This window comes from Mustela nigripes, unplaced genomic scaffold (assembly GCF_022355385.1).
Source record: "Mustela nigripes isolate SB6536 unplaced genomic scaffold, MUSNIG.SB6536 HiC_scaffold_148, whole genome shotgun sequence".
NCBI classification, from domain to species: Eukaryota; Metazoa; Chordata; class Mammalia; order Carnivora; family Mustelidae; genus Mustela; species Mustela nigripes.
The window spans coordinates 3,388,858-3,400,878 of NW_026739562.1; the positions used below are offsets into that span (position 1 = coordinate 3,388,858).

The 12,021-nt window shown below is 43.3% G+C and overlaps 1 protein-coding gene across 3 annotated transcripts in view; it reads left to right on the forward strand.

The window, feature by feature from the left end:
• The window catches only part of LOC132008445 (tetratricopeptide repeat protein 17), a 118,795-nt gene that overhangs the window by 85,886 nt on the left and 20,888 nt on the right, over positions 1-12,021 (forward strand). For all 3 annotated transcript variants that reach the window (XM_059387065.1, XM_059387066.1, XM_059387067.1), the window contains 5 exons: positions 188-447; positions 2,123-2,276; positions 7,154-7,274; positions 9,465-9,624; positions 10,531-10,614. In XM_059387065.1, coding sequence (XP_059243048.1) covers positions 188-447; positions 2,123-2,276; positions 7,154-7,274; positions 9,465-9,624; positions 10,531-10,614 — 779 coding nt within the window. The remainder of the gene's footprint in view (positions 1-187; positions 448-2,122; positions 2,277-7,153; positions 7,275-9,464; positions 9,625-10,530; positions 10,615-12,021) is intronic.

Consider the following 12,021-nt stretch of genomic DNA (forward strand, 5'->3'; position numbering starts at 1 on the left):
ACAAAGCTGCACAGCAAAGAGGACATTTTATTGTGCATTTTGAGGATGATGAGTGGCATTTTTATGGGTGGTTATCGAATTTGCTCCCAGCAGAGCCAGAGCTGCTCAGACAGCAAGGTCGGAGTCCCTCAAGTACTGGAGTGAGTACTACGAAATCTTTAATGATCTGCGGGCGCTCAAATTTCAGGTACAGTGGCTGAGGAGAGCAATGGTTCCGATGAGATGGAGAATTCGGATGAAACAAAAATGTCTGAAGAGATACTGGCTTTGGTGGACGAATTTCAACAGGCATGGCCCCTGGAAGGCTTTGGGGGAGCCCTGGAGATGAAAGGGCGGCGTCTGGACTTGCAGGGGATACGAGTGCTAAAGAAGGGTCCCCAGGACGGAGTGGCCAGAAGCTCTTGCTACGGAGACTGCAGAAGTGAAGATGATGAAGCCACAGAATGGGTGAGAGTTGGCCAAGTCCCTTCACACCAAACCATAGCCCAGGTCTTGGTGGGGGTGGGGGCTTCCACATTCACAGAGTGTGCTGTCTCTCTTGGGGGTGTGGCGCCACTTTACTCCACCTTCCAGTCAGCCCTCGAGTGGGCCTTGTACTGAGGAACATTTCCCTTTACTTCCGTCTGTCTCGCTAGCTCTTCCAGGAGGCAGATGAAGTGGGAGCCTGTCCAGCCTGCATGCCTGCAACCGCCCAGCTCAGACATCTTCATTTTCAGTTTCCTCTATACACCCTTCAGGGCTAAGCTATTTGTTCATTTTACTAAATGTTTTTCATTTAGACCTGTAAGAATGAAACAGAACTCTAGAATAGGACTGGTTACTCTTTTGTTTTTAGAAAAAGAGAGCTCAAGTCGGGGGTAGGGTGGGGAGGAGGCAGAAAGGGACAGGGAGGGAGGAAATCTTAAGCAGGTTCTTTGCTCAGTGTGAAATCCAGTGCAGAACTCAATCGCACAGCCCTGAGATTCTGTCAAAACACTTAACCAGCTGAGCCACCCAGGCACCCCAGCACTGGTTACCTTTTTGTTGTTGTTTCAGGGGTACAGGTCTGCGAATCAGCAGTCTTACACAACTCACGGCACTCACCATAGCACGTACCCTTCCCAGTGTCCATTACCCTGCCACCCCATCCTCCCACCACTTCTCTTCTCCAGCAACCCTTGGAGACCAAGAGTCTCTTATAGTTTGTCTCTCTCCCTGGCTTCATTTTTCCCTCCCTTCCCCTATAATCTTCTTGTCTTATTTCTCTAATTCCTCAAATCAGTGAGATCATATGATAATTATCCCTCTCTGGTAGACTTCTTTTATTTTATTTTATTTATTTATTTGACAGAGAGAGAGATCACAAGTAGGCAGAGCAGGAGTGGGGCGGGGGGGGGAAGCAGATTCCCCACTGAGCAGAGAACCTGATGCGGGGCTCAATCCCAGGACCCTGAGATCATGACCCAGGCTGAAGGCAGAGGCTCAACCCTCTGAGCCCTGGCGCCCCGACTTCTTTTACTTAGCATAGTAACCTCTAGTTCCATCCATGTTGTTGCAAATGGCAAGATTCTGGGTTTTTTGATGGCTGCATAGTATTCCATTGTGTATATCTATATACCACATCTTTATCCATTCCTCTGTTGATAGACATCTAGGCTCTTTCCGTAGTTTGGCTATGGTGGACATTGCTGCTATAAACATTGGGGTGCACGTGCCCCTTCAGATCACTACATTTGTATCTTTAGGGTAAATACCCAGTAGTATGATTGCTGGGTCGGAGGGTAGTTCTATTTTCAACTTTTTGAGGAAACTCCATTCTGTTGTCTAGAGTGGCTGCACCAGCTTGCATTCCCACCAACAGTGTAGGAGGGTTCCCCCTTCTCCGCATCCTCGCCAACACCTGTCATTTCCTGACTTGTTGATTTTAGTCATTCTGCCTAGTGTGAGGTGGTATCTCACTGTGGTTTTGATTTGTATTTCCCTGATGCTGAGTGATGTTGAGCACTTTTTCATTTGTCTCTTAGCCATTTGGATGTTTTCTTTGTAGAATTAGGACCGGTTACTCTTAAAACCCCCAATATCCACAGCCTTTACAGATTTGATAATTGCTCTAATTTGTTCCCAACATATTTCCATTTTCCAGATCACATTCCAGGTCAAACGTGTAAAGAAACCCAAAGGAGATCATAAGAAAACTCCTGGGAAAAAGGTAGAACAGAATCAAGCAGAAAATGTACATCGTTACCAAGCAAACTTGGAGATCACTGGCCCAAAGGTGGCATCTCCTGGGCCACAAGGTAAATTTGAATGTTTAATATGCCAGTTTCTTTTTTCAGATTGCAGTGTCTCATTTCTTACTAAGGATGTGTTTGTGACTTGAAGGAGATCAGATGAGAGGGTAATGGGGCTAAGTGAATGAGGAAACAGTCGTTGGTATAAAAAGTTTGTTTTGATATTATTTGACTTCTTTACCATTGCCTGTCGGGCTTATATTCTTATCATCTTGAGCTTGAAGTCCTATTAATTCTCGATAGTCTAGTTTAATAGGATCACATGTGTCTTATAGGATGGTTTTGAGAACTATAAGAATTATACATTTGAAGTGCTTTAAATGAACTGGCCACATAGGACTCAATAAATATTAACACTTAATATTTTATGTGTCTGATATCTCTTTAAGTATTAGATAAATGCTTTAGAACTGTGCCCAGGAAAAATGCATACACATCAGAATTTGTCATGTACTTTTAGGGTTCATAGTTGTCCTGAAGTGCTTCTTGGGACTCCAGGTTCAGGGCCATTGCCATGGGCCCAGTTGACTTTCTTTTCTAGCAATGAAATAGTGGTGATCAAATTTCTTTTATAAAGAATTTTTTTTAAAGGATATTTTCACTATTCTAGACTTCAAAAATTAACTTCATGAAAAGATGTCTTATTTAATTTGGTATACTTAAAGCTGAAAGCAGGAGGCACATAATAAAATATAAAGAATGGGGTCAGTTTGGCTAAATCCCAGAGTGAACTGTTACTTAGAAAATACAAAGGACACCAAAAAGGACATTTTGTCATGACTGGAGTTGACAGCATGTAGTAGCTGTACTATTTAAGGGTGGCATCGTGTGTTAACAAGCTACAGAAAGAAAGCAGCACTTCCTTTACTAGGTCTGTCTTCTGTAGCAAGGGAAAGGGTGTTCAAAATGTAAAACATCATTATGGAAATGAAAATTCCATTAAATAGTAAATGTAATAAAATCATAAAAGTAGAAAATTTAGATGAATATTTATATACTTTTCCAATGGGAAAAGACTTTCTAAGGCAGAGAGAAAAAGAAAAAAATAATGATGGCATCAGAAGACACCATAAAGTAGGCAGAGGACTGAAACAAAGTATTTTTGCAGAATATTTATATTTTTACAGACTCGGTGATAAGCACAAAGTATCAGTATCATTTAAAGAACACCTACAGGGGCTACAGGGCAGCCTGGCTGGCTTAAGTCAGTTGAGTACCTGATGTCAGCTCAAGTCATGATCTCAGGGTCCTGGGATCGAGCCCCCCCTGAGGCTCCCTGATCAGTGAGGAGTCTGCTTCTCCCACTCCCGCTGCCCCTCCCTGCATGTGTGCTCTTCTCTCTTTCTCTCTCTCATATAAACAGATAAAATCTTTTAAAAAAATAAAATAACACCTACAAATCAGTATGAAAACACAGCATTTCAGTGAGTTGTGTGCAAGTACAGAGACAGTTCCCCAAATAACACACATACAGTTGGTCACTGAACATGTGATGAAATGTTCAGCCTCACTAGCAATCAAAGAGACATAAACACAAACAGCGACATGCCATCTTTGCTCCTCAAACTGTCTTTAAACGTGTAATACACAGAATAAATGAGATCAATTAGGGGATCATTTGACCATATAGATCAGAAAATTTAAAAATAAACCAATAATTTTACTTCCAATAATTTACCCTAAGTAAATCATTTTATAGATGCCAAAGACAGAAGTGGCAAGATTGATCATGGGGCCGCTTATCATAATAAAAAAATTATAAACCACCTAAATGCTGGTAATTGCTCAAATAAATTACAGAACGTCCATGCCATGTACTGTGCAGCCAAGATGCTTGTAATCTAGTAAGTGAACCAAAGTGGTTTATAAAATAGCAGGTAGAACACTTCAATTTTTGTAAGGTAGTAGATATACTGTATTATGACTACACTTATTCACATTTCTTTATCTGCAACTGAGGTGTATCTTACAGCTGATGATATTTTAAATAATAATTGGCTGTGTTTTTCTTTCTTATACCATATAAAATAATGTTTATGACCTCTTAGATTTGATAAAAGAAGCTAAAATAAACAAGTATGTAGAAACAAGTATAGAAGAGAATATACCAAAGTATAAGTGGTCATTTCTGGGTACTGATAGAGATATGGGTAATTTTTAATTTTCTTCTACATGCTTTTCCATTTTCTAAATATTTTATAATAAGCCTATTTTATAATATCGTTTTTACAAATAAAAAACTAAAACTTTCTTGTAAAAGTGAAAATTAAAGCTTGGTGTGGTTGAGATGACAGGAAAGCACTTAAGTGGTTTTAAATGTATTCAACTGGGTGGGCCCACATAGGGCATTGAGTGTACTTGGCCAAAGACATCAGGGAACCTGCTTACTCTCAGTAACATGAAAAGTCCTAAGGCTTGGAAGAGATGACAGGTAGCCAGAGAGGTACAGTATCCTGGGTTTTCAAATAAATCTGGATTCTCTTCACTACTTGGAGAGAAGGTTCATGGTAAATCCTGACAAAGTTTGGGGTTTTTTTGTTTTTTGTTTTTTGTTTTTGTTTTTGTTTTTTAAGATTTTACTTATTTATTTGACAGAGATCACAAATAGGCAGAGAGGCAGGCAGAGAGAAGGGAGGAAGCAGGCTCCCCGCTGAGCAGAGAGCCCGATGCCGGGCTCGATCCCAGGACCCTGGGATCATGACCTGAACTGAAGGCAGAGGCTTTAACCTACTGAGCCACCCAGGTGCCCCAATCCTGACAAAGTTTTAAAGCAAATCCTAAAACAGATAGTTTGTGAGGCCATGGGGAAGAGTGGAGATCAATGGGGGCCACTGTAAATTTACTAAGAACTAGTAAAACTAATAATGCATAACTAATTTCACTTCCTTTTTTGAAGAGAGCTACCAGACTGGAAGACCAGGGAAGTGCTGTAAATACAATGTAACTAGATTTCAGCAAAGCATTTAACAAAGTCTTAGGGGGCACCTAGGTGGCTTAGTCGTTAAGTGTCTACCTTTGGCTCAGGTCATGGTCCCAGAGTCCTGGGATTGAGCCCCACATAGGCTCCCTGCTCAGTGGAAAGCCTGCTTCTCCCTCTCCCTCTGCCTTTCCCACTGTTTGTGCTCCCTCTCTTGCTGTCTCTCTGTCAAATAAATAAAATCTTAAAAAAAATAAGTAAATAAATAAATAGAGTCTATGAGGATATTCCAGTGAACAAGATGGGGAAATGTGAGCTAAGAGGCTCCCCATTGCCTATAGAATGAAGTCCAAACCTCCTCGTGTGGTGTACAAGCATCCAGCCTGTCTGTCCTTCACGCTGTTATTTTTCTGAACCAACCATGCTCTTATTTTACCCCCTTACCTTTGCATATGCTGCCCCCTCTGCCTGGCCTGCTCTCCTGCCACATCAGCAGCGCTAAAATATCACTCATCCTTACACTTCCGATGCCATGTGCCTTCCCTTCCTTGATACCTTCAGGCAGAATTAGTTGCTCTCACCTCTGTGCCGTTGTTCCTGTACTTTCACTCTGGCAGTCATCCTTTCGTATCCTAGGATTTGTTCATGTTTACCTTCCTCCCTAGACTGTGAACTCAGAGGCAGGCCCCTTCTGTATTATTCCCCTGACTATTCCTAGTGCCTCAACACAGTTCCCATTTCTTTATGATAGATGCTCAATAAATGCTTTTCAAGTGAATTTCTTAAACATTACAGAAATAAAATAAGCTTTATTGTGAAACTTACGGTTTAATTCTTTTAGTTATTCATTTAAACACAGTTCGTTTGAAACTCTTCCAAACTGTTCCATTTTACTTACATCTAGAGCCCTGCTTATACCTCAGTTTTCTGTTATTGGCAAATTCCCACATTATAAGAAAAAGTTACACAGATGCAAAGTTCTCCTTCCTGTCCATTCATTCTATTGTAAGTCTTCCAGAAGTCCCTCATTCCAGACAAGACTTAGTTGGGGACTCAGTCTAAGTCAAGGGCCTGTACACAAAAGGTAGTACTTGTGAAGGGTGTCAATTAACAGAGCTTTAAAAGCCCAGTATAGCTTTAAATAGCACGCTGATTGGAAGCATACATGTTGGACTCAGACCGATCTGGATCTGGATCCGAGCTCTGCTGTCCATTAGCCAGGTAACCTTGGGCAAGTCACCTGATCTCTCTGTGCCTCCATTTTCCCACCTGAGAAATGAGCTGTGGATATAAGGCACTTAGCACAGGACCTGAACACACAGTAAGTGCTCTGGAAATAAAAGATAACCCATCATTATCACTGTTATTCCCCATCTGCTGCTTTTCTGTGCAGCAGTGGTTCTCTACCAGGAGTGATTTTGTCTTCCCAGGGCACATTTTGATTGTCCCATCTGTGGGTGTGTGGCAGAGGGGGAATGAGGGGTGCTACTGGTTCTATAGGGTAGAAGCCAGGGATGCTCCTAGACATCCTCCAGTGTACAGGACAGCCCCACACAAAGCACTCCCCAGCCACAGTCCTGCGAGAATGGGAAACCATGCTTTAACCGTACATGCTCCTCCTAAGTTGGAGCTGTCTTTATAAAATCAAGATATAGAGGGGTAAAAATGAAACTTGGTAAGATGTTAACATCGAAGAATATCTTAGCTCTTATCTTCCGTTGATCAGTCTTAAATCCAGTGGACTCATTTATTTTTACTTCATCATCTGTCTTTGAGCCCGAGACTTCACTCAGATAATCTTATTCCCTTTGCTGTGAATGACAAGATTCTAATTCTCTAGATAGTAAAAATCCTAAAGACTAGAAGAATGACAGGCACCTCCAAACATGCCAGCCTGGGTTAAGTAAGACACTGTGGGTTCTGTTCCTTTGCAGTCATGTGCATTGATGTCATACTTTCCTTCTAGGAAAAAAGCGTGACTACCAGAGTCTGGGATGGCCCAGCCCAGATGAGTGCCTCAAACTCCGCTGGGTAGAGCTGACTGCCATCGTGAGTACCTGGCTTGCAGTTTCTTCAAAAAACATTGAGTGAGTATCTTAAACCCCTCGCTCCTTTGTGGTATTTATGTACCAGTGAACCTCTTGGGCCTCTCTTGACTTCAGGGATGCCCTTCTTTGTCAGCAGCTATTAGAGGAGTTGTCCTTTTTAGGCTTAGAGTTTCTGAGGATGACCATTGCTGACCACAGGCCACAGGTGGACACAGTCCATTGTACTGAAGCAGTGAATGTGCCCTCCCTTCTTAGGGCCTTCCCCCACACTTTGTAAGGTCTGCAGAAGTATGGAACTTACTTAGTTTGAGTTAAAGACTGGATCCCTCTTTATGGAAAAACCTGTGTTTCTGACATTGTGTACTTAAAAAGGGAGCCAGAGCATATCTAGATTTACAAACACCTACCAAGACACAGGCTGAGCCAAGCTGCCCCTCCGGTAACTGAGCTTTCCTCCTTGGATACTCATTCTCTTTTGCTGGCTCCTTCTCTGCCCTTTAAATGTTGGTGTTCCCCAAGATTTACCTCTAAGCCTTCTTACCTTAGAATCACTCCGAGTCAGACTGATGTACTCCCAGAACTTCAGTCACCCCCAGTATATTGACAGCTCTTAAATTTGAATCTCCATACCAGATTTTTTCTTCAAATCATCTGTCCAATTACTGACTTGGCCTCTCTGCCTGGATAGCTCTGAGACCCCTCAACCTCAGCAAAACCATACTCATTGTTTCCTTGTCCGCTCACCTTCCAAAAAATCATTGTTCTGTGTGTTTTCTGTTTCTTATTTTTAGTAGATCGCTCCAGCAGTGCTTAGGCCAGAAAACTGGAAGTCGTCCTTAATGATTCCTTTCCCTTCACCCTCAGATCTGGTCTCTTACCCATTCTAACTACTTCCACCCTCTGAGTGTTTTTCAAAGCCATTGGCTTTTCTCCATCTCCATTGCTGTCCCCATAAAGCAGATCGTCATCATCTCCACTTCGCTCCGCTCAGTAGGCGCCTAGCGGGGCCGCGTGCTTTATTGACTCTTGACTCTATTCTGCCCCTTATCCCTACAGTACTCAGACTCCTTCCTCAAATACAAGTCAAATAATTCTTAAAATGCTCTACTAACTTCTTACTGCTCTTTACCGTGGTCCACAAAGCCTTTTGTGATCTGCCGCCGTGTGTCTTTCCATCCTCGCCACCCTCCCTCCTGTCGGGCCCTTGACACTGGTGTTGCTTTGTGTGGGGTGATGTTCTCGCCACCTGCTTCCCACCTGGTTCATTCACACCCTGGGCTTGACTTAAATCTTGGTTCCTTAGGGAATCCTTCACTAGCCACTTCCTTCCTCCATCAGCAGAGGGGGAAATACATACCTCCCCGTGGGGTACTGACATTGTACCTTGTTTTCGTCTTTTATAACACCTGTAATAACCGAGCCACTCACAAGACCACAAGCACCATAACAGCAGGGATTGGCGATGTCTTGTTAATTATTGTACCTCTGGTGTGTGACACGTAGTAGGCTCTAAATAAATAATGAATGAATGTTTGCCTAATACATTTTAGCTTTAAATAGCTAGAAATAAAATTTGGCCATGCCAGTTTACCATTTCAGCATATATGAGAGTGTATAACATTTAGCCTGCACATAGCAGGAAAATGACCACTTTGGGTCTACAAAAGGGAGTTACATGGATACACTGAACAGCTGTATCTGTTTAAAATGTACTGTCTAAACTTTGGGTCATTTTTCCTGTGAGATGGGCTTCTGTGCATAAAGGGAAAATAAAAGATAGGAACCACTTGCGGGTATTTATCACTGAAAAGGGAATTTTACCCTAAAAACAGAAATCATAGACTAAAGCCCGCCAGGTTCAAAACTTCCCAGTGAGAAAAAATGGCCAATGGCAGTGACCACACCAGACCCCATGGTGCATAGAAAGGAGGCAGCTTGAGTGGACCGGGAAATCACTGAGTTCAGGACTCTGATTCCAGCGCTGCTCCTTTGACCAGGGCTACGATCTCTGCTCATACGTTCAGCAAACAGTTATCTCCAGGCACTGGATTCTTGCACCTATAAAATGAGAGAGCAGACTAGATCACCTCTGCTGTCTCTTCAGTCTGTGAGTCGTGGTTCCAGACAGTCCTGGTAACATCGCAAAGTTACGATCAGCCGATTATTAATACTCTTGCTCCCCACCCACTTGGGTTTCCCATGGCTAATGTGGCAATCTCCATTTTCCAGCATCACAGAACACATCGACTTTGCCACTCCAATACAGCAGCCGGCGATGGAGCCGCTTTGCAACGGCAATCTGCCCACGAGCATGCACACCCTGGACCACCTGCACGGGGTCTCCAACCGGGCCAGCCTGCACTACACGGGCGAGAGTCAGCTGACAGAGGTGAGTGCCGTCTTCAGCGCGGCTGTACTTGCTAGCACTGCAGTGGTGTGGCAGCTGACAGCAGGAAGCCCAGGGGCTGGGCCGCATTTCAGAGGGCCTAACTCTAGGTGGTTTTAGGCCAGGCCTGATTTATTTCAGGCCCTGGGAGTGAGTTCATGCTTTTCCTTTAAGGGCCAGGAAATTTGAATTCTGATTCACTCCTCAAGGTAGGTAGCATTCTGCTTGCTAGCGGACAGAGGCTCTTGTCAGGATTATTTGGGGCAGCTTATTCTCCTGTTGGCATTCTTAAGAAGGCAGGGAAGGTGAGCAGACCCGGCATCTGCCTAGCAGACAATGTACCGAGAAGGACAATTGAGAAACCACCACAGATGTCCAAGAGTAGAGGATTTGTTAAATAAGTGTTGTACAGATAGAGGATAGTATACAGTGGAGCCCCCAAGAAAGATGTAGTAGAAATATATTTATTGGCATGAAGAAATCTTCATGTTATGTGAAAATATAGGGGACAATAGGTAGTGTGATCCCATATTCTGTGAGTGAGGCAGTATGTGTGTACACATGCTATTTCAGAAAAATCCCTGAAACATCAGTAGTGTAAAGATACTAACACTGGTTGCGTCTGGGTGACAGGAATACAGATAGTTTTAATTTTCTTTATTTACTCTCTTTTCTAATGTTGCTGTAATGAATATGTTTTACATGTCTGTAGTTTTTGTCGAGTGGGAGGGTACGGAAGGGATGCTAGGTTTCCATACATCTTCCCCTAAGTGCCCGACCAGCAGGACCACAGCACATACCCCAGAGCAGCCGCTGGCTTTTGGGCCCTAGTGTCCAGCTCAGCATCAGCAGCGTCACCTAGATCCTGCTCCTTTCCTTGCTCTCACCTGCCGTCTTTCCCTACACCAGGTACTGCAAAATCTTGGCAAAGACCAGTATCCACAGCAGTCACTCGAACAAATCGGCACACGAATTGCCAAAGTTTTGGAAAAGGTGAGTCACCCTGTAGGAAAGCTGGAAACTACCATCTGTCCACCTTCTGACTTTCCCAGATTATTTGCCACTAAGTGGCTCTAACCTCTATGTGAGTTACGCAGCACTTAGTAGCTAACGGGAGGACATGGAATGACCCACCACTGAGTTTCCATTACTTTTCCCTTGCTTTTTCCATCCCTCGGTTAGCACTCTTTTTGGCTGCTCTGTGTATCTTCTGTGGTGGAACCTACCTTGTCAGTTTTGTCTTTTTTTTTTTTAACCACACATGTTGAGCCCGTGGCCTTTATTCGTGCCCTGGCCCTCAGTTTTGTCTTCTTTACTCCAGTGTGGAGCTCCTGGCAACCAGGGAATCTCAGTATATGATGTAAGTCGGGTATTCTGGTGGTGAAGAGTAGTTGGTATTTCAGGCTGTAGATGGGAAACACAACTTTAAATACCTTCTTCTCTTGAAATAATGAAACAAAATATCTGCAAAACTGTGTTTTCATAGAAGCCTGGAGAACATATTCTGCGTTTCTAAGACTGTTCATCCGTTTCTGTGTGATCTTTATGTAAAAAGGGGGTTTTGTAAAACTAAAATTAATTATTTTATGGTTAAGTTCTCTCCACTTTATTAATATACAATGTTAAAGCAGTACTATAACCTCATGAGAATCTACTGGGCTTCTGGCACTACATGGCAGTGTGGCAGGAATAGGGAAGTCATGGTAGTTTTAAACACAGGAAATGGGAAAGACATAGCATCACCATTCTGTGTCGATTCTGAACCCCATCTGGCCATATGTCACCAGTTCCCCTGATGACTTGCATTACAAGGAATATTCCTTGATTATGGTCCATTTTGGTTTCCTGGGCTTGGTTCCTTAATCTGTTTCTCCACTCTTGACCCTTCTCTCTGAGTGGTCTTTCTTTTCTGTAAGAAAGGCCTGTGTTTGCCGTTGAAAAGCTCACTCGTCTTGCTTCCCACCTTTCTCTCCCCTTTTAGTCCAAACTGGCACAACCCCTTTAAAAGACTTTGTAGAGGGCGCCTGGGTGGCTCAGTGGGTTGGGCCTCTGCCTTCAGCTCAGGTCATGATCTCAGGGTCCTGGGATCGGGCCCCGCATTGGGCTCTGTGCTTAGTGGGGAGACTGCTTCCTCCTCTCTCTCTGCCTGCCTTTCTGCCTGCTTGTGATCTCTCTCGCCCTCTGTCAAATAAATAAATAAAATCTTTAAAAAAAAAAAAAAAGACTTTGTAGACCTTCAATTGATAAGTCACTGCAGACAGAACCCACATCTCAAATCTCTTCAAGAAGGTCCCTGTCTACCTTCAATGTGAGTCCAGGGTGTAAATACCTTAAGATTTTTAGGCACTTTTTGTCTGTGAGAGCCTTATGAGGCTTACATCTATATCCTTCTGAGGCAGG